This window comes from Mustela putorius, unplaced genomic scaffold, assembly GCF_011764305.1.
Source record: "Mustela putorius furo isolate JIRA1106 unplaced genomic scaffold, ASM1176430v1.1 tig00000095_pilon_pilon_pilon, whole genome shotgun sequence".
Lineage (NCBI taxonomy): Eukaryota > Metazoa > Chordata > Mammalia > Carnivora > Mustelidae > Mustela > Mustela putorius.
Genome location: NW_025421280.1, coordinates 26,563,338 through 26,584,243, shown reverse-complemented (window position 1 = coordinate 26,584,243; position 20,906 = coordinate 26,563,338). Strand labels below are relative to the sequence as shown.

At 52.9% G+C, this 20,906-nt stretch overlaps 2 protein-coding genes across 17 annotated transcripts in view; one reads left to right on the top strand and one right to left on the bottom strand.

The window, feature by feature from the left end:
* The window catches only part of SUGP2 (SURP and G-patch domain containing 2), a 30,527-nt gene extending 28,916 nt beyond the window's left edge, over positions 1-1,611 (bottom strand). For 5 of the 11 annotated variants that reach the window (XR_006607099.1, XM_013060597.2, XM_004760888.3 and 2 more), the window contains exon 1: positions 1,242-1,415. Coding sequence is in view for 4 of the 11 variants with exons in the window: in XM_013060597.2 (XP_012916051.1) it covers positions 1,242-1,287 (46 nt within the window). In the remaining 7 variants the exon portion in view is untranslated. Of the gene's footprint in view, positions 1-986; positions 1,161-1,189; positions 1,416-1,529 lie in introns of those variants that run through there. The other 6 variants (XM_004760890.3, XM_013060599.2, XM_004760893.3 and 3 more) reach the window with 6 other exon arrangements.
* The window catches only part of ARMC6 (armadillo repeat containing 6), a 36,029-nt gene continuing 16,694 nt past the window's right edge, over positions 1,572-20,906 (top strand). Inside the window, exons 1-9 of one of the 6 annotated variants that reach the window (XR_006607114.1) lie at positions 1,572-1,703; positions 5,734-5,907; positions 7,025-7,107; positions 10,804-11,377; positions 13,005-13,150; positions 14,248-14,379; positions 14,711-14,848; positions 14,956-15,098; positions 15,973-16,081. Coding sequence is in view for 5 of the 6 variants with exons in the window: in XM_045081265.1 (XP_044937200.1) it covers positions 5,781-5,907; positions 7,025-7,107; positions 10,804-11,377; positions 13,005-13,150; positions 14,248-14,379; positions 14,711-14,848; positions 15,973-16,185 (1,413 nt within the window). In the remaining variant the exon portion in view is untranslated. Of the gene's footprint in view, positions 1,704-5,733; positions 5,908-7,024; positions 7,108-10,300; positions 10,368-10,803; positions 11,378-13,004; positions 13,151-14,247; positions 14,380-14,710; positions 14,849-14,955; positions 15,099-15,972; positions 16,734-20,906 lie in introns of those variants that run through there. The other 5 variants (XM_045081265.1, XM_045081274.1, XM_004760896.3 and 2 more) reach the window with 5 other exon arrangements.

Sequence of the window (20,906 nt, the reverse complement as noted above, 5' to 3'; positions counted from 1 at the left end):
TTCTGCCCTTATGGAGCTCACAGGTGTGTTGGTTAGAAGGAACAAAACGAGCACTGTGACCTTAGACAATCTACCTTGCTTCTCCGAGCCCATTTCCTCAGACTCCCTACCAGTTGGGGCTAAGAGGAGAACTGCAGTAAAACAACACACACAAATGAATGTAAGTGGGGGGCGGAGCATAACCCTTGCAAATGGTGGTTAGGAAAGATGGGATCTTTCCCATTTCTATTCTCTTGTATCACAGACATGCAAAGAGGCTCTGAGAACTGCCTGGCCCTCTGAGAACTGCCTCTCAACAAGTGAGTGGAGGAATCCGTGGCTAGTGACAGAGCTTGCTCTGTACCAGGTCCTCTCGGAGGAAAGGGACTCTCACAATCTCCTTTAGTTTTTCCAAGAACCCAGTGAAAAGCAGATCCTGTTATGAATGACAGTATACAGAAAAAGAGAAAGACTCGGGCTTAAGTGACCCACCCAAGGTCAGAGAGCCCAGACCGGAACCTGGAAAACAGGGCACTGGTATCGGGGACAAAGCCCTGAAGACAGACTGGAAAAAGACTTGAGAAGCAACGCTCAGGAACCCGGTGGCTGCGTCCTTAACCAAAATACCCGTTCCGTCTTGAAACCTCCAACCTCAAGACCCAAACCTGCCCTTCCTTCGAGCCATTTCTTATAACCATCATCCCCCTTTCTCATCCCTAAACCCTTTTCCTGGGGCGCCCCTTGTTCTCTGCTGTCGAAGGATAGGGTCTCCCAGTCAGGCGGCTCCGGATCAAATCAAGTGACCGAACCTTTTTGCGCCTCCGTTTCCCCATCCATGTAATGGGCAGCTAATGGTGGGGGCTGTTGTGGGGATTGAACCGGGTGAAAAATGGTCAAGAGCCCGATACAGCGGTCGGCTGCAGTAATCCCCGTACGAACGGAACTGCTCTGGGCTCGGGTGGAATGAATGAACGAATGAACCCTTTCGGGCGTGGCCCGCCTCCTACCGGCCTCCGAGAACGAAGACAAGGGGGCGTCGGGCCCGGGAGGCCGAAGACCGCCCCCCAGGCCGAGCAGGCGGGGACGCGACCGGCGCGCAGCCCGAGGGCCGAGCTCGCGGCGTCATCGCGGGGCCCCTGGGCCCCGGAGCGGAACCCGGGCCTCCCACCCGGGGACCCGCCCACCGACGACGCCGGGGCCCAGGCCTCACCCCGAACCCACCGCGCGCGGAGCCGCCCCCGCCACCGCCTCAGGTTCCTCACCCGCCGCCGCCGCCGCCGCCGCCGCCGCCGCGCGAGGCGGGGACATGCAAATGAGCCAACGGTCTCCGCAGCGCCGCGCCGCGCAGGCGCAAGCTGCCGCCGAGCCCTGATGCGCAGGCGCAGGCGGCCGCCGCCAAGTTCTCTTGCGCAGGCGCGTTGCTCGCTTCTCAGGGCAGACGCTCCCGAGGCGAAAGATTAATTTGTTGAGAGCGGCGGCAACGGAAAGCGGCCGGGAAAACGTGCCAAAGACGCCGCCGCTGCACACCTGTTGGCTCTTTCGGCTTTTACCTGCGCTCGCGGTCTCTCTTGAGCTCTCCAGGAGCGGTCCGTGGAGCTGCGGGAGGCCGAGGCGAGTTGGCGCCAGCGCGGCTGCGCCCGTACGGTGGCCGGAAGGGACCAGAGGTGGTTCTGCCGGTGACAGTCGGGAGCCCCACCCTTTCCCCACGTGGCTGTGAAAACCGGGTGAGAAGCCGGGGCTGCGGAGTTCCCTCGCGCGGGGAGGGGAGTGGGCACCGCGGGGTCGGACTGGTGACTGTGGCGCCGCCCTCGGGGACTTGATTTTGGGGAATGACTTACAGAAGCCGCCAGGGAACAAAATCCCTGTTTCCCTGGCCTCCTCTTTCTTTTCATTCATTTGATTATTCATTTCTTTTCATTATTCATTCATTCATAACCTATGTACTGAGTGACTGCTGCGTGTCTGACTCCATCCTGGGCAGGGGGGGAAGGAGAACAAAGTTAACTGAGCCCCAGTTGTCCTGGAGGTTAAATTTTAATTGGGAGGGGAGGCTAGACAGTAAAAGGCAGTAAGGTAAATGGACATGTTCCAGGTAGATACAGTACTCAAAAAGGATGATGCGATAGGAGGGTGGGGCAGCTTTAACCACAGTGGTTATTAAGAGCGTCCCTTGGCTGGCTGGGATGCGCAGGTGAGAAGGTCTAGGTTAGAGACCTAGGTAAGGTCCATGTAGAGAAAGTGCTGGTAGGTAGATTGGATTTTGTTGAGAGGGTTGGGACGCCAGTGCAGGATTTTGAGCAGTGAGGTCTCTGTGATTTCAAGTTTCTCCGTGCCTGCTGAATGGAGAATAGAGGTACAGAGTGTGGCAGGGAGGAACCTGGTGAGACTACCCTTAGGACTGTGCCTGAACCAGGGTGGTTTTGTCGGGTGGAGGAAGATGATAGAGTCCCTGCTATGTCAGGGCACCGTTTTCTCAGTGAGTGGAACCCTGGCTTAGAAAGGAAAACCGGCTGTCATTTGAGGTCTTGCTAACTCCCTTTCTTTCCTCCAGGACACCTTGCTTCTATCATGGGGACTGGTAATGCTGTTTTTCCCCCTTTCCTAACCTGGACTGTTCCCAGGTGGCTCCCAGACGACCATTCCTAGGCATTGTGTTTCTCATGAACTCCAGATACGTACTTTCATTCTGCCACCTAGCCTCGTGCCTAACCTAGGGGACCCCTGTAGGACTTGCCGTAGAGGGGGATCCCAGAGCCAGACATTGATCTCCCAAGCACAGGACTGGGCAGAGGAAGGTTCATGGGGTAGGGGAGCCAAGGCCAGAAAGCACATACAGGTTCTAAGTGGTCAGGGAAGGCACCCAGATAGCAGACACTCTGCAGAGAACCCAGGTGGAGGGAAGGCGTTAGTAAAGCAAGGCGGCATGATGGCCAGGCCTCTTACTGTTTGTGTGATCTCTGGCAGGTTCGTCCCGTCTCTTAGCTTCAGATTTCTCATCCATAAAGTAGGCAATTGACATTCGCCTTTTGGACTGTGTCGCTGTGGTAGTGTGGCCCCTCACTGTTGGCCCACTCAGGTCTGAAGCATGGCTGGGGTGGTGGAAGCATCATTTGGTGGCAGAGTCGGAAACAGAGTCCTTCCAACAGCCCCAGCGGGGATGTTTCTGCCCCTCGAAACTGGTCAGGAACACCACACAGGCATACCAGCCTGGGTGCCTCACTGAGAGGCTCTTTATTGAAACAAAATCCTTATTATTTTTTCCTTCACCTTTGACCATGGAAATCCTTAGCAACCCCTAAAGGGATCCTTGTTCTTCTGGGGCAGAAAGAAGTAAGGGGGCTATCTGCAAGGAAGCAAGGTGAGGTGTGTGATGCCCTTCTGCCTCTCCCCCCAATTAAACTGGTTGAATTACTTCTAGACAGCAAAGGAAAGGAACAACCGCTAATGTTTATTGAGCTCCTACTCTGTGCCAAATCCTATTTAAGCACTTTATAGGGATTGTATGCTTGAAATGTCACTACAGTCCTATGAGGTAGATTCTCTCTGTTTATCCCCATGTCACACAAGAGAGAGTTGACCAACAGTGAGGTTAGGTGGAGGGCCTAGGATTCAAGTCGCCACTGCTGGCCCCAGAGCCTGTCCTCCTCCTCCCCCAAAACATCTGCACAAACACAAATGGAGTCTTCACTTCCTGTGCCACCTCCAGAAAGAGAAGCACAGGCTTGAGTGGCCTGTTTCCCATACAGCCCAAATCTGCCCTTGGACTTTTGCCACATTCCCTTCCTGGCGTCCTAGTACTCCCTGTGCGTTTGTTCCCCTTACATTTTCTGTGATGTACGATTCTTTAACAGACCTGGGATGGAAAAAATAATTGTTTTGAAAGACAGCCTTAGGACAATTGAGAAAGTTGGTCATGGAGTGTCTATTAGAAAATAGTAACGTATCGCTGCTAAATCTCCTGTGTTAAATTTTCGATGCACATTGAATGTGTGAGAGTGCCCTTTTCTTGGGAGATTCATGCTGACGTCTTTCAGAGGGATTCCTGATTCCTGGAGCGTATTCTCACATGGCACATGTGTGTGCAGGAACACACGCTCTCAGAGATTAACTTGGCAAAATGTTAACAACTGGTAAAGTTAGAAGGAAATAGGTGTTCTTTGTACTATTCTTGAAACTCTGTTACAAATTTAAAAAGTGATGTATTTTAACAGAAACTTAATATTACTTCAATAAACAAAGTAGAAATAGCAAAAGAAGCAAAATGAAAGGAGTTGTTAACCCCTGTTAGGCTCTAGGCCTGAGGCCCGTTTCCCACTTTGTTGAAAAGAGAGAGTAGAGCGCCTGGGGGGCTCAGTCGGTTAAGCAGCCCACTCTTGATCTCAGCTCAGGTCTTGATCTCAGGGTTGTGGGTTCAAGCCCCATGTTGGGCTCTACTCTGGGCGTGGAGTCTACTTAAAACAAAAAATAAGTAAATACAATGTACAAAAAATAAAAAGTACACGTTCAGTGCCTCCGTCACCTTAGCTATATTTCAAGTGCTAGAACCCACCTGGACGGCACAGATAGGGAATATCCCATCTTCACAGAAAGTTCTATTGGATCCATTGTCAGATTGGGTTTGAGTTTTTGGCAAGAAGACTTCACAGGTGCATTTCATTCCTGTCTGGAGACAGGTAGTATTGGGTTTCTCTTCTGGCCATGTGAAATTACACAGTGGATGAGGGTACAGTCCCCTCATTGTCACGTTCCCCATCAGGTTCACTCCTCACGGTTTTACGGCCTATGGGGACTGTCATCTAAATCTGGCCTGTTGTGGATAATTTGTTGGAATTCATCTACAAAACAGAACTTTTCCTCTTCCTGTCTTTATAATCCGGTAATTAGGAAGTAGGATGAATGCTATATTCTTTATTAGCCAGTTTTCAGCAAAATGAGATGCCTGAGTGGCTCAGTCGGTTAAGCGTCTGCCTTCAGCTCAGGTCATGATCCCGGGGGTCCTGGGATTGAGTCCTGAATCTGGCTCCTTGCTCAGAGGGTAGCCTGCTTCTCCCTCTGCCTGCCATTCCCCCCCTTGTTCTTTCTCTCGCTGACAAATAAATAAAATCTTCAACAACAATAACAACAACAACCATGAAACAAGGTACATTTGAAGAAAATAATCCAGCTTCTATTCCTGGCCTCATCCCTCTTTTTCCTACTTCCCCTTATGGTAATTATTTCTATTAGTTTTTGATTTAGCATTCCACTTTATTATAATTAATTTTTATTTTGAAACTTTTGTTGGTATAACAGCATACCATTGTAAGTAGTTTTATTACATAGTTACATATGAAATACCTAAAGTATATAATAAAATGCCATATAGTTCTCGTGTTACATATTATGACAAATATGGCATATCATAAATAACACATTATATAAAATGTGGCATTATAACCGTGTTATTTCATTATGATCATGTAACAACTTACAACCTGTAATATTATTAAACTATTATTTTATTCTTTGTTAACTAAAAGGACATGTATTAACAGTCTCTCTTTCTTAGATAAAATGTCAACTATCTGCCCTCTTCTGCACTTCTAGAGGCTGTGCAGGTGCTGGGGTATCAGCCTTCCCTGTGACCCAGCTTGTAAGACTTTTTCCTGGGAGGTCCTGGGCTTTGGCTCTTGGTCACTCTTCCCTAAGTGATAGCCAGGCTCACGGTTATCATCTCACCCTCCATGAAGCTTTCTTCCTGTCTTGATTTCTCAGTTTGAGAGTGTCTGTCAGGCAGGCACCTGCCGCCCCATGAGCAGGAGATGAAGATGTCCGCCAAGCGCATCACCCAGGAGACCTTCGATGCAGCCGTTCGTGAAAACATTGAAGAGTTCGAGATGGGGCCAGAGGAGGCAGTAAAAGAGGCTGTGGAACAATTCGAATCACAAGGTAAGGCACTGTAGCCAGGCCCAGCGCTGGTCTGGCTTTTTGGCCGAAAGTCAGTTCCATTCCCCAGCTCTTAACGTGCGAGAATGATTTCCCACCATGGCTCTGTCTTGCCTCTGGTGGCAGCACTGGTCCCCGGCCTGAGCAGGCTGGCGGCTTCCTCCCACTTTGTTCTTAGCCTCCCTCTACTTGCCTTGACCCCACTCAGACATCTGCAGGGCTGAATCCTTCCAGATGGGTCTCTTTTTTAATTGCCACTTCCTTGAAGAGGCTTTTTCTGACTGCCTCCCAAGAAACAGGGCCACCTGCCTCCCTGCCTCACCGACACTCCAGCCTGAGTTCATGGAGGGTTGGTCACCAGCCTGTGGCATTTTCAAAATAGGCTATGGGGGACAGTGGTTAGGAGGGGATTATTTATAGTGGTGTTGCCAGGGTTAGGAGATCCTGCTGGCCATAGCAGGGACCTCCCCAACCCCACAACAGGCCATGGCTGGGGTTGGCGAACCACCTGGCAGAGGCAGAGGCAGGGAGCTGGGAATAAATACCCCACCCTCCTACTCCTTTTGATCTGAAGTCCTATTTCCCATTGGCCAAGCCCAGTCAGACTCAAGAGGGCAAGGGTTCAGGGGGTCCAGCCTCAGATATCAGAGGCTTGTGTCCCCGGCACAGAGTGGGATCTAGATACTGGCCAGGGCCTGGAGGAGTACCCGCACGTGTGTTGTGCAGTGCAAGCTTCTCCTGGGGGGTGTCAGGGAGGGTGGGGGATGCAACCAGGTTGAAGAACAATGGGAGCCCAAGGAAAAAGGCTATGGGGTCCCCTCCCCTCTTAGACCACCAAGTAGAACATGTCCCTCACTGCAGTGATGACCTGTAGCCTCACGACTGCTCCGCTCCCATTGGCTGGACAGGGCCCAGGGGCAAAGACCACCCTCTCCATATTCTATATCCCTTGTATGAATGTGGCCCTGGTAGGGAGGGGGTTAGGGTGGGGAGCTGAGCAGACCCCCAAAGGCCTCCAGAGTGGGGTGGTTCCAGAAGAAGGGACATGAGTATGTTCTGGAAGGCCTATGGGGATGTTGGCTGTCACTTGTTTCCTAAACCCCCCCCCACCCCACCGCAGGGGTTGATCTGAGCAACATTATAAAGATGGCACCCAAAGTCTCTGCAGATGGACCCCAGGAACCTACACACGACATCCTGCAGGTAGGTGGGCGTGGCCCATGTGGGCATGGCTGACCTTACACATGTGGTTCCACACACGTCACCATTGAACAGTCTGTTAGGGGCACCTTTCCACTGGTTCCTAAATGACAGATGCCGTTCTGAAGGGCAGGCACCCAACGTGTACATTGGAGCCCGAGCTTGCAGCCAGGGCTCCCTGAATCCAGATTTGAGTGTCCTTTTTGGGATGGACAACACTCAGGTTGTCCCCAGTATTGGCAGCCTTGGGGGAGAGGGCACCATGGAGGAGCCTTTCAGGAGGACCCTCCCAACCGCTAAGTCTGCTCAAAGATGAATAGGAATTACAAAAAGTGTGCTCCACCACCTGTGGAGCACTGATTATTCAGCAGGACACTATTTAGCCCCTTTAGCACGAAAACTGGCCTGTGAGGTGGGTGTTGTCATCCTTCCTGACTTACTGATGGGCAAACAGAGGCCCAGAGCCTACCCTCACTCTCTAGCACACAGACAAGGAAGTTAAAGATCACAGAGATTATATGCTATCCTTAAGGTCACCTATTAAACAACGATAAGCTGTTGATAAAAAGGCAAAAGGCTATAGTGTTTATTGAGAACTGACTGTGGAGTCAGTTCTGTGTGAGGCGCTTTCTTTGTGCTGTCTCAGTTGTTCTCTCAAGATCCCTGCAAGGCGGGGATTACTATCCCATTTTATAGATGGGTAATCCGGAGACAAAAACAATGATTTACCTGACAGCAAGTGAATATCGTGACAAAAGAGGAAGTTGGAGAACACAGCCCTGGGTATGAACCCAGCTTTGCCTAAGGCAACGTGTTTACTTCTCTCTGCTCTCAGGGTCCTCACCATCTCCAGCCTCACAGAGATTTTGAGAAAATTACCTCATTGTTTTGACTTATTTGTTAGTAAGAAATGCATTTGTTGTCTTGGCAGTTTTTTTATTGGGCTGTTCATCTCGTTCTCATTGATTTGTATGTGCCCTTTACATATGAAGGGTCTCAATAACAACAGTCTCTAAGAATCACTGAGCACTTCTTAAGCACTCAGCATTGTGCTAAATCCTTAAAACATATTATCTCAATCTGTTGTTAGCCTATTTTGCTGATTAGGAATCTGAGGCTTCCAAAAGATAAATGACTCACTTGTGGTCATAGCCAGTGAAGGGCAGAGCTAGGACCCAGATCCAGGTCCATCTCCCAGGGAATCAAGCTGGGAACAGCTCTGTTGTTTTCTACCAGCAGTACAGAAAACTCCTTTTGTTTACAACCTTCACTTTTTTATTCTTCTTAATTTGACTTTTAATTTTATTTTTCCATTACTGAAGAAGAATGTGAATATGTTCTTGGCATAAAAGATTCAAGCAGTACTCAAGCATTTATAGCAAAATCTGATAGGCCCTGTCCCCTTCTCTCCCACCAAACCCCTTCTCTCCCTTCCTGTGTGGGAGGCGCCACACGCTTTGGGTTTCATATCCTTCCTTATTCTCACCTTGCAATTGAACCAGCCCCTTCTCTTGCCACGGCAGCATTGACCTCTGCTGCTGCTGCGGCTCCAACCTGTGAAAAATGCTTATCTGTGGGGGAAAAATTCAACTCTGCTGATGTCTTTTGAAATGAGTCTACCAGAGTCAGGAAGTTTGTTGCACACAAACTTGCAGAAACAAAACCAAAAAGTCTTGGAACACTAAGGAGAAAACAAGCCGGACTGGTTTTATATTGCAAGGAGTGTCAGAATCCAAGCCATCAGCCATAGAGAGAATGACCTCCCAGGTTAGTGGACAAAGCCCCCATCATCAGGCCAAGGTGTCACAGGTGGGGTACAGCTGACTCTGCCACCTTCACTTCAGTGACTATCCTCTCCTCAGCCACCCACAGGGTCTGGGGTCTCAGGCAGCACCTAGGGGCGATGAAGACCACTGTCTCAGCCAGCCAGCGCAGAGACTCACCTTCCTGATACCATCTGGGGCAAGAGGAGATTCCAACAAACTGGATAGAGACTAGTGTGCAGCTTGTGCCCTTTATCTTTTCCTCTCTCACCTGACTAAATCCAGAGTGTTGTAACTCCAGCACTGTGCATCTTAACGGCACTTGGGCCACCGCTTTTCAGGTTTCTTGCCAAGTTCCTTCTCAAATGCTCCATCCTCTGCTTTGGGTTTGTGGTAAAATATTACACAGATTCACCATCTTAACCGTTTCTAAGTGTACATTTCAGTGACACGAAGTACTTTCACACTGTTGTGGAACCATCACCCACCAGCCATTTCCAGGACTTTCTCATCTTCTCAAACTGAAACCCTGTCCCCATGAAACACTAACTTCCTGTTCCCCTCCCCTAGCCCCTGTCACTCAGCATTCTCCTTCCCGCCCCTCTGAATGGGACTTCTCTGGGGACTCCTCTAAGTACAATCACAGAGTTTGTCCTTTCGTGGCTGGCTTCTTTCATTCAGCATAATGTCATCAGGGTTAATCCATGTTGGAGCCTGGGTCAGAATTTTGTTCCTTGCTATGGCTGAATAATATTCTATTGTGTGGATGGACCACAGTCTGTTTATCCATTCGTCCGTGGATGGAAAGTTGGGTTGCTTCTAGCTTTCGTCTCCCAGAATTAATGCTGCTGTGAACACGGATATACAGACATTTCTTTAAGACTCCTTTCAGTTCTTCAGGATATATCCTTGGAAGTGGGATTGCTGGATCACGTGGTAATTGTATATTTACTTTCTTGAGTATTTCCCTAACCACTAGCGATGTGGACCATCATTTTGTCGCCATAGTGGCCACCAGTATATTTTCTTTGGTGAATGTCCATTCGAGGCACATTCTCTGCTTTAGGCCTATTAATATTCTGTGTCATTGTAACATATCCTCAGTTAAGTCCAGCTCAGGGACAGAGAGCCAACTGGCATCCTTGCCATTCAGAGCAGTGGTGGCCAAATCCCAGCCCTCTGCGCTGGGTTGATGGCATCTATAGAGCTGCTCTCCCTAGGGCCAGGGACCGGTGATTTCATAAGTCCCAGGAGGCTCAGGTTTATCTTGGGCTCATTGCTGAGGCAGATCTGGAGGTCATGGAATTGAATGGCAGCTAGAGTTGGATGCTCTTTTCAAGTCGTTTCCTCTCATTATTACTGTTTTTCCCCCAAAGGCTTTGAGTTGAATTTGGGTAAATCAACAGTGTGTATGGTGTGGTTTCATTTGGCAGATAAACGTTTGTGGAATGGATGGGAGAAACAAACAGGAGACATCTGGTAGGGGCCGGTCTGGCAAAGGTAACTTTCACCTTCCTTGGAGAGGTGGCCCCTGGAGGGTATGTCGGTTAGTTGTAGCTGCACAGTAAACAACCCAGAACAACGGCCTTTTCTTGTTCCTTATGGTTTGACTGAGCTCAGCCAGATGGTTCCACAGGTCTTGCTTAGAGAGCCTCTTGCAATGGCAGCTAGGGTTGGAGCATTGACTGTGCCTGCGCTCACGTGTGTGGCTCCATGGAGGGACCCTGAGATAGCTGGGTCTCTCCGTCTCTGTGTGACCTCTGGAGCTCGAAGCTCCTAGAAGCCCATATGTGGAAGCTACCACGGCTGGACTGCATTTCCACCACAGGCCTAGGTCCCGGGAAGGGGGATCTGATGGGGTGGGGGCACAGGGGCATTGTTGCTATAGAACCTCTTTGGGCTGAGCTGACACTGAAGTCTCTCCCGTGTCCTCTAGGCCCTGGATGACCTGCAGGAGTCCGTGGCCCGCTCTCACCCCCAGGAAGTATCCGCACACCTCACCCGCTTTTTAGAGCAGTGCAAGCAGCATAAGGCGAGCCGCTTCCTGGCAGCCCAGAAGGGGGCCTACCCCATCCTTCTCGCCGCCTGGAAGCTTGCTGTAGCAAGCGACCAGGGCCTCCTGCTCCAGGCCCTCAACGCCCTGTCAGCCCTGACCGATGGCCAGCCCGATCTCCTAGACACCCAGGGCCTGCAGCTGCTGGTGGTCACACTGGCCCAGAATGCCGACGCGGCTGATCTGACATGTTCTGGCATCCGCTGTGTGTGCCATGCCAGCCTGAAGCACGAGCAGAATCGGCAGAGCCTGGTGAAGGCCGGTGTGCTTCCTCTGCTGACGGGTGCCATTACCCGGCATGGCCACTGTGCTGATGTGGTCAGGGAGGCCTGCTGGGCCCTCCGAGTCATGACCTTCGATGATGACATCCGTGTGCCCTTTGGCCATGCCCACGACCATGCCAAGATGATTGTGCAGGAGAATGGAGGCTTGAAGGTACTCATTGAGGCCGCCAAAGGTAGGAGCGGTGTGAGAATGAGAGTTGGGTTTTAGGATGGCTTCAGGTGTGGCTGGCTCCAGGCTCCACTTGCCTCTTCTGGCTTACCAACACCCACATGCCATTCCTAGTGGAATAGTTCCTTACTCTTGGTTGCTCTAGGTGAGTTCCCAGCCAGGTCTCATTGGCCAAGACCAAATCTTGTGCCCATCTCTGGAGCCATTTGAGGAAGGGGCTTGGCTCTGTTCAACCACACAGACTGAGAGTACACGGAAAGGAGAGCTCCCCAAAGGGACAAATAAGGGTGTTTTCTAAAAGTGGGGGAGTGTGTCTGGTTCCCAGTGAAGGTTTACAGTTTGGTTCATACTTAGCCTCAAATTGTTATGCACGTACATGTTCCCAACTGGGATGACCAAGACAAGCCAGCTGTAGGAGACCACAACACTGATGTTCAGACCCGAAATTCCCTGCCCCCATCCATTGTACCCACTAGAAAAGGCCTGACTGTGGTCTGGTGAGAGAAGAATGAGTTCTTCCCAGCCTGCCTGTAGCTCTGGCCCTATAGCCAGCCAGTCTTGTTTGTGGGCCTTTGGCCATCTTCTGGAGAGGCGAGCCTACTACCTCAGTCTCATACCTCTGGAGAAGGTGAAAACAGTCCCGCCATCTGTGAAGTCGAGCTTCTTTTCTGAGGGGGAGTTTACATCTCTCTCGTTTGTTGACAGGAGCTCCTATTAGTCTGGGTTCTGCCAGAGAAGTAGAGCCATTGGGGGGGGTGGTGTTTCAAGGAATTGGCTCATGTGGCTGGCCGAGGGGCTGGTGAGTCTGAAATCCACGGAGTAGCTTGGGCAGGAGCCAACAGCCAACACCACCAGAGAGCTCTCTCCTCCAGAGAGCTTCTTCCTCTTCAGGAATACCTCAGTTTCCCTCTTAAGGCCATGAGCTGACTGGATGAGGCCCAGTCAGACCATCAGGGTTCATCTTGAAGTCAGCTGATCATAGATGTCACCACATCTAGAGAATTCCTCCACCCAGATTAGTGCTCCCAGCATTGCTGGGGCTTCACCCTGACCATGGAGACATACCAGCTGACTGTCACAGAGCTTTGTATAAATTAGGGCTGTCCACCCGCCACCCTTCCACTCCCCACCACCCCACCCCCATCTGAGCCTCAGCACAGGCCTCTCCTCCCTAGGGCCTCTGAGCTTTGTCTTCGGCATCTGTGTTCAATTTTACCCAGGTCCGCTCTATCCATATGTCGCTCTACAGTTTCTGGGTTTCCCGTTGCACTTAGAAAGGTCATTCCCACCCCAAGAACATAAAAATAGTCTTGGATGTTTTATTATAGCACTATTATGGTTTTCTTTTTTTAGTTGGGATCATCAGTTGGTCTGGAATTTATCTGGGACACGGTGTGGGGGAGGGTGTGTTTGGCTGTCTTCTCCTGCGGCCAGCAGGGGGCACTCCAGGCCTGGCAGCCCTGGTGTTCAGTGGGGCTCTCCTGGTGTGTGTGGCCTGCCTGCTGGGCAGAAGGGCCCCACTTCCCAGGTGGAACAGGATTTGTACCAGGACTGCTGGCTCCTGGTTCCAAGCTGGGACTAGTTCTCTCCATGTCCTCGCCCCAGTGGTTCCTCTCCCTCCCTCTCCACAGCATTCTCTGACAACCCCAGTGTCCTGAGTGAGCTCTGCAGCACCCTATCCCGCCTGGCCGTCCGCAACGAATTCTGCCAGGAGATTGTCGACCTTGGGGGCCTCGGTGTCCTGGTGGCCCTACTGGCCAACTGCAGCGACCACCAGGTGGGTGTCCAGGCTGTCTTAGGGTGTGAAGCACCCTTCACTTGGATTTCGATTTGTCATTTCTCTTGATGCTGCAGGAAGGTTCCAGACCTCCCAGTGAACTCTGCCCCCTTGAGCCCCAGCCACCCAGACCAGCCTGAATCTGAACACACTGGCCCTATCTGCTGACCCTGGAAGCAAAGTGCAATTTTCACTTCTCATTGACCCCTGGGCAGGAAGTTAAGTTTTGGGGGAAAACAAAGCCACCCACCCTCTCTTACTGACCTTTAACACCTTCGTATTTTCTACCAGCAGTGGGAGGAATGCCAGTGGGTGTTGGCAGGGGCTGGCCCAGCTCCCAGTTCAGGAGTGTGATGCTTGGGTGAGGCAAATCCTTAGTGCCTCGGTTTCCCCATCCATAAAATGGGGCGGGGCCTCCTATTCATTATTCTTTCATTTAGCAGCCACTTAACCCCCTCTCTACATGCCTGACCTAGGGCGGGAGTACCTCCCTGTCCTGTGGCAGCAATGGTCCTGCTGGCCCCAGCTTCAGCTGGTGATATCAGCCAGTCTCCTTCTGGACACATGGCAGAAAGCTGAATTTGAACCAGCTTAAGCACATGAGGGAATGCATTTTGTTTGTACTCCTGGACAGCCAGGCAGTGGGTAGAGGCTTGGTTTCCCTCCCACTGCTTTCTCTTTTATAGTTCTGCCCCTCAGCAGGGCGGTTAGGAGTCCCGGCAGCGTCTGGTCAGCTGTCCTCAGCTCAGGACCTGGGGACTTAGCTATGGCCAGGGGACCCTATGCTTTGATTCCTGGCCTGAGCCACATGCCTGCCTCTGTGCGTGAGGGGTGGATGTCCAGGTTGTCCAGACACTTGGGCTAGGCACAGGTGGGCTAATTCATAGGCTCCACCTTTCTGAGCCTCCCCTGCCCTTACTGGCTCCATGTGTGCCCCAGGGTGGCCCCACCTGTTTTTTGGACCGTGGAACAACAGACTCTCCTCAAGACCACCCCCCCGCACCCTCCACAAACCAGCAACCAAGCAGTTAGTGTCTGGCCCAGCACAGGAGGACGAGCTGGCCAGAGCTGACCCCCACCTCCCCCCATCCCCATAGGACGTTGTAAAGCAAGTGTTGAGTGCCCTGCGGGCCATCGCAGGCAATGATGATGTGAAGGACGCCATTGTCCGAGCTGGCGGGACAGAGTCCATCGTGGCTGCCATGACCCAGCACTTGGCCAGTCCCCAGGTACCTACCCCAGGCAGGCGGCGCACTCGGTGGGGCACAGTGGCTGGAGTCCCAGCTTAGTGTCTGGGTTCACCTGGTGCTCTGCCCCATTTCCTCAAGCAGGGCTAGGGTGGGGCCCATGAGAGGCCTGTGTTGAGACCATGCCCCCTAAGCGCGTGGTTGAGGTTTTTATCATCCCTGTTATTATTACTGATCAGATATATATGCGGGCTGGCCGTGGACTCTCCAGGGGAAACTGCAGGGCACTCACCTGGGAAATTAACGGTGGCCACGGAGGGCCGTCGGGGTAATGGGCATCTGATTGTCTCCGCTGTCCCCGTGACCCCCACAGGTATGCGAGCAGAGCTGTGCGGCCCTGTGCGTCCTAGCCCTGCGGAAGCCGGAGAACAGCCGGGTCATCATGGAGGGCGGCGGCGCCCTGGTAGCACTGCGGGCCATGAAGGCGCACCCTGCGGAGGCCGGAGTGCAGGTGGGCCTGGGGGCAGGAGGGCGGGGCAGACCCAGGCCCTCCCTGTCCCTGTCCCTGTCCTCATCCCCAGCCTAGCCCACTTCTCTCCAATTCTTCTTCCTTCCCAGCTCCCGAAGGTATCTACCCATCCTTGAGAATGCACCCAGTTCTGCCCTCGGCTGTCTTCCTGCTCCTTTGCTCTTCCAGCATTGATCTTTTCCTAACAGTTCCTTCAGAGGGATAGGAAGAGGAGGAGATGGGAGGAGAGCAGGTGGGGATCTTCTGGGACTTCGGGAAGGTTCCTTGCTGTCCGTGGGCTGCTCCTTCATGTTCAGCACGTGGGACCCACAGTCCATACCTTACTGGGGAGTCAGTGAAGCTGAGCAGTAGACGGGGCTGTGTGCGCCCCTGCCTGAAACCCACACACTTCCTTGTAGTTTCCAGGGCTCTCCCTGCCTCCCTGACTCCCACCTCAAGCGCCCTCCCAGCCCAGGGGCCTCCTTGTTGGTCTTCAGACATACCAGACTCTGTCCCACTATGGGTCTTTGCCTCCCTCTTCGGGATGGTGTCTCCTCGGGAACACTGCCCTTGGCTCACCAATCACCTTGCCTACCCCTCACCACCCTGGCTGGGCAGCCTCTCCCACCCCACCTACTTCTCTTCTAATTTCCTAATGGTGGGGTGCTTTGTGGCACCCACACACAGCAGATAAGCAGGGCACAGATGTTGATGAACGTGTGATGATGTAATTGACAGGTGGGCCCTGTGCACAACCCCCTCTTCCCACTGTCTCTCTGCTCTCCTTTCCTGGGCTTCCTACCCAGGCTCTTGCCAGCCACAGGGAAATCTTGCCCTGAGGCTGAGGGTCCCATACCTGAGGGATCAGCCACACCTGCCAAGCACTTGACTGCCGTGAGCATCTGTTTCCTCACCTGGGAGATGGGGGAATTAGCCCTGCTTCCCATGGCGATTGAGAGGATAAAGTGGAGAAATGAATCTAGCCTGATAAGTCACACAGTGTAGGCACCTACTGGACCTTGACCGTGGTCACCTTTGTCTTGTTATGTTATGATGAGGGGGCCCTGAGGTCAGAGTGGACCCCACCCACCGGCACACCACCACTCACCTTCAGTTCTTCCTCCCAGAAACAGGCCTGCATGCTGATCCGTAACCTGGTGGCCCGCAGCCAGGCCTTCTCACAGCCCATCCTGGACCTGGGGGCCGAAGCACTCATCTTGCAGGCCCGTGCTGCCCACCGTGACTGCGAGGATGTGGCCAAGGCTGCCCTTCGGGACCTTGGTTGCCGTGTTGAGCTGCGGGAGCTGTGGACTGGCCAGAAGGGCAACCTGGCGCCGTGATCTCAGGCTCAGTCTGGGCCATGGCTCTGGGTGAGTTATGTGACTCAGGAACAGGAAGAGGTCCATGTCCTGTCACTCTACTCCCCGGATTCCTCTCCCATTCAGTGACAGGTGTTTTCTGATGGCCACCAGGTACAGGGGGGGTGGGAAGGAAGCCATGATGAAGCGTCTACACAGCAGAGAGCAGCCCCTGGGTCCTGGCCTCCTTTCGCCTTGTTCTCCAGGCCAGCTGACCACATTGCTGTGACCCGTCCTGGCCTCCCAAACCCACCCCGTGCCCTTTCCTAGCAGAAGGAGGGCCCTTAGTATTACTTGGGGGCAAAGTGCTAATTGAAATGTGGGATCCATACTGCCCAGTCTCACAGGAGGGTGGGGACCCTGCTTTGGTTCCTACAAGTCTGTTCTCTCCCCTGCTCGTCTCTTACTTATAATATGGTTTGTAGGTGTCTTGCTCTGCTGGACAGAGAGCAGGGACCAAGCTCTTCTGCCTACAGGGGTCCCAGGTCAGCCAGTACTGCCCAGTAATAAAAGACTCTGTTAGTTAACAATGGAGGGATCTCTTCCATAGCGCGATGGAGTATGGGTGCTGCCTCCGTGGCTTCAGAGAATGGGAGAGGGGCAGATGTCTGGGGAGGCCATGGAGTCACTGAGGAAAGTAAAGGGGTTTTGAGAACCGCCTGGGATATATGGTCTGCTGGGGCCATGGTTCATACCTGGGGTCTCGGCCCCACGGCCACTGTTTCTGATTATGTCTCACTGAGCTCTGTGGCCTTCAGCTAGCGACGTATTCTGTCTAAGCCTTGATCTGATCTTCTGTGAAATGGGGATGGGGGAAAATAGAGCCCTCTTCCGTGGCGTGTGCAGGCAGAGCTGGGCACGTGGGAGGCACCTGACCATCTTAGCTTCACCACCTCAGTCACCCTCAAAGGACTGTCTTCGTCTGCCCGGCTGCTTGAGGTCATTGCTCGCTGGGCGGCTTGGGAAGTCTGCCTCCTTCTTTGAGCCTCAGTTTCCCCATCTGTAGTATGGACATCAGTGTTACTGCCTCAAATACCCACTGTACCTCCAAAGTGTTCTGGGGGTCCCCAAGCAGCTGTGCTTAGCAAACCCCAGCACTCCTCTGCATTTACACCTGGGGGTCGTGCCGTGGTCACCCGGCAGCTTGTGCATCTCATGTGGCCCAGTTGGGTGGTTAGCTTCAAGAGCTCTGGTGGGCTCCGGGCGTGGTACCTGAACTCTCTTGAAACGCAGTCCACTGCTGGATATACATCTCCCCTAGCTCAAGCAGGACCTGAATTTGGTCCTTAATATCAGCTCAAGCCCCTTCCTAGAAGGCTTCTGGTTGCCGTGGCTGGGCGAGTGGCTGGGGTGGCGTGTGGCGTCACCCGGGTCCTAGCTCCCCTTGGTGGCAAACTGTTCCCCACTCCTGGCTGGGAGGGCCCTGCCAGCTCTGAGGGGTTGACATGAACCTCTAACCCAGTCACCTCACCCTGACTTCCCCCACTGGGAACACACCCAGCCTGTAGAAGTTTCTTGCACTTGCTCCAGGCTGCCCTGCCTTGACTTCTGCCACCCATGTGACCTTGGGGCATTCTGCAGGCCCTGTGAGCCTCATATATCATCATCTGTCTCATGGGAGTGGGTGATGCCAGCCCATTTCTGGGGAAGCCTGAGGTTCCGTTCCTGTAATTCCTGCCCAGGCTCTGCTCTCAATCTGCCCAAGGCTCCCCATTGCCCTCTCCGCAAAACCAACTGTCCTCCAGGACCCGTCCACCTCCCAACTTCATCTTCCCTACGTTCTCTTTTATTTATTTATTTATTTTTAAAAAGATTTTATTTATTTATTTGACAGACAGATCACAAGTAGGCAGAGAGGCAGGCAGAGAGAAAGGGGGAAGCAGGCTCCCTGCTGAGCAGAGAGTCCGACGTGGGGCTCGATCCCAGGACCCTGAGATCATGACCTGAGCCGAAGGCAGAGGCTCAACCCACTGAGCCACCCAGGTGCCCCCCACCACGTTCTCTTTTAGTTGTTTTTCTAGCCACATCAGCTTCCCCATTTTCGGGCCTTTGCACATGCTGTCCTTACATGGAGCACCTTTTCTCCAGCCCTCCCCATGGCTGCCTCTTCCCTGGCACCAAGTTCTAGCTCACATGTTGCCTCCAGGAGAGATCCCCTGCTGTTGTCCTTCACTGGTGCCTTGGTCCCATCACCTCTTGTGTCGTGTCTCTGATCTCTGAGCCTCCCTGAGGTCTCCTTGCTTGTGTGCTTTTGTGTTTATCTGTCCCCTACTGACCAGGAATTGCATGTAAGCAGGCTCCTCTCCCTGCTCTGCTCCAGCTTCCTCTGAATGTTTTTGAATATACACCTAAATAATAAGGGGGTGGTTTGGAGGGAAGGCCTCTGCCCCCACAGCTCTAGTCCTCTCCCGCGACGAGCTCCTGGCCAGCCTTCCTACAGTTGCAGGCCTCTTTGGGGAGGCAGAGCTCTAGCTTCTCCGTCCTTCCCACCTTAGTCTGAAGGAACGGACTTCGTCAGTGAGCCTGGCTCAGGGTCTGTTTGGAGGTCCCCACAGTGGGTAGGCACAGAATTGAGGCTGGCCAAACCTGGCTTCCAGTCCCTGCTCTGCCGCCTCAGGTGAACCTCAGCCTCCTCCCCTCCCCTGAAAACAGGGTAAGTGTGTTGCTATACAGGACCACAGCCCCAGTAAGATACACAGCCCCTCTCTAAAGAGTGTTTGCCATCTCCGTTGATGACCTGGCTGAATCTCTGGAAGGCTGGCTGTAACTGCCTTGACACCGGCTGGGCCTGGGTGACATCACTGTTGCATTCAGCAGGTACCCCTCCACCCAGGGAAGGACCCAGCGTCCTGGCTTATGCATACATCTTTGAGAAGAAGGGCCTATGCACACCATTTCTCAGATGAGAAATAGACTCGCTGGCCTTTGAGGGGCCACAGTGGGATGAGAACCCAGCTTGGCCTGCCTCCATGCCCCTCCTTTCTTGCCAGCATTGCTAACCTGACCTTGGGCCAATGGCTCTCTGGCCTCCATTGATTAAGCCCTGTCACTCTGCCCAGGCCTGGCTCAGAGCCATCGTGTCAGATGATTCCAGGGATCCCCAAGACCTAGAGGAGACGGGGGGACAGAGAGACAGTGTCCTGCCTAGAGCCAACCAGGGTGACATGGAAGAGCTGGGATCCCAGGCACCCTGACCAGGCACAGCTGCAGTGCCCACAGTGGGGGTATCAGTCGCTGGTGCCAAGGGGCATTACTGGCCATTGTTGGAAGGTGGCAGGGAGGTTGACCGGCGCCAGCATGCTGACAAGCAAAAGAAGCCAGAGCCCAGGCAGTGCCTTTGGCACTCTCAGGAGAGGCAGCCTGGTGCTGGGCTGCTGCCTGACCCTTGCCTCAGTTGGCACTGTCCCTGGGAGTACCGTGAGACCTTCCAGGAGCTTGCTGCCTCCCTCCCAGGACCTGGCAGGTGGGTGCTGTGGGTAGGGACTCCTACATGAATATCTCTCCCTCTTTGGGTGGCAAACCCCACCCATAGTTGGTCTATGTCCACATTCCATGAAGTGCTATTTACAGAAAGGGAAACAGGCCCCGAGAACAGTTTATCTATCACCAACACTCAAAAAGTGCTGGCTGTGGACCAGTGAAGTTGTGAGTTTTTTACTTCCATTCATCTCGTTAGTGCTGCCTTCAACCCTGGGAGGTAGTTGGAGAAACTGAAGCAGAGAATTTGAGTCTCTTGCCGAAGGTCTGGTGGCCAGTGAGTAAAAAACAGCAGGGATTCAAACCCAGCCTCTGGCCATTTCAGCAAGGAACACTTGTAGTGTGAGGCTCAGTTTTCTCATGGGCAAAGTAGGTGCTATCGCCTCCCTCCACCATCTAGGAATCACCCAGTAAGGATCTGATACCCATTAGGTGTTCAGCGGACCTCAATGTCCTCTGCTTGTCCAGAGAGCAGAATGGAGATCAGGACCTGGAAGTTGGCTGGGAAGCAAACCACAGTAGGGAGGTATGGGAGAGAGGCCCAGGTGGGAATATCACGGGAATATCCTGAGTCAGATGGTGGCCTCAGGCTAGTGACATTGACAGTGTGAGCCTCAGTGTTTTCCCCTTCCCCGTCCTTACCGGCAGCCCTTTGAGATGTTGTGGATTAAGCACTAGGCAGGGGACTTGCCCAGCCCTGAAATGTGAACCCTTATTAAGGCCTAGCTTCAGATTGCTCCCTCCCAGCATTCCCTGGTTCTGAACTTGATCTCCACCAACCCTAGCTGGCACCTAGAGGAAATAAGAGCCAGTATCTGGGAACATTTGTAACCCTTTCTGCCCTCGAGATTAGGAGTGTGCATTTGGTGAGTCAGAGAACTGGGTGGACTTGAGGGGAGTGCCAGGGACACAGCGAAGCACTGGATGGCAGGTGTCTTCTCTAAACTGCTGGCATCTGTCTTCAAAGAATCCCATGAACTTCACCTCACAGAGAAGCTGAGGGTCCAGTGCTTCCACCAGAAGGTCAAGGCAAGGGCTGAGATATAAGTTCTCCCAGAGGAGAAGCCCAAAAGAGTAAAGATCAAGGTGTAGGAATCCCTGTCCTCTGAGGAAACTGATCCACAACCACCTTGCCCAAGGTTATGTCTTGGGCCTATGGCTGGACATGGAATCGGCCCAGATGGCTCAGGGCCCTGGTTGCTCTTTTCTGACACTGCTTTACCCCA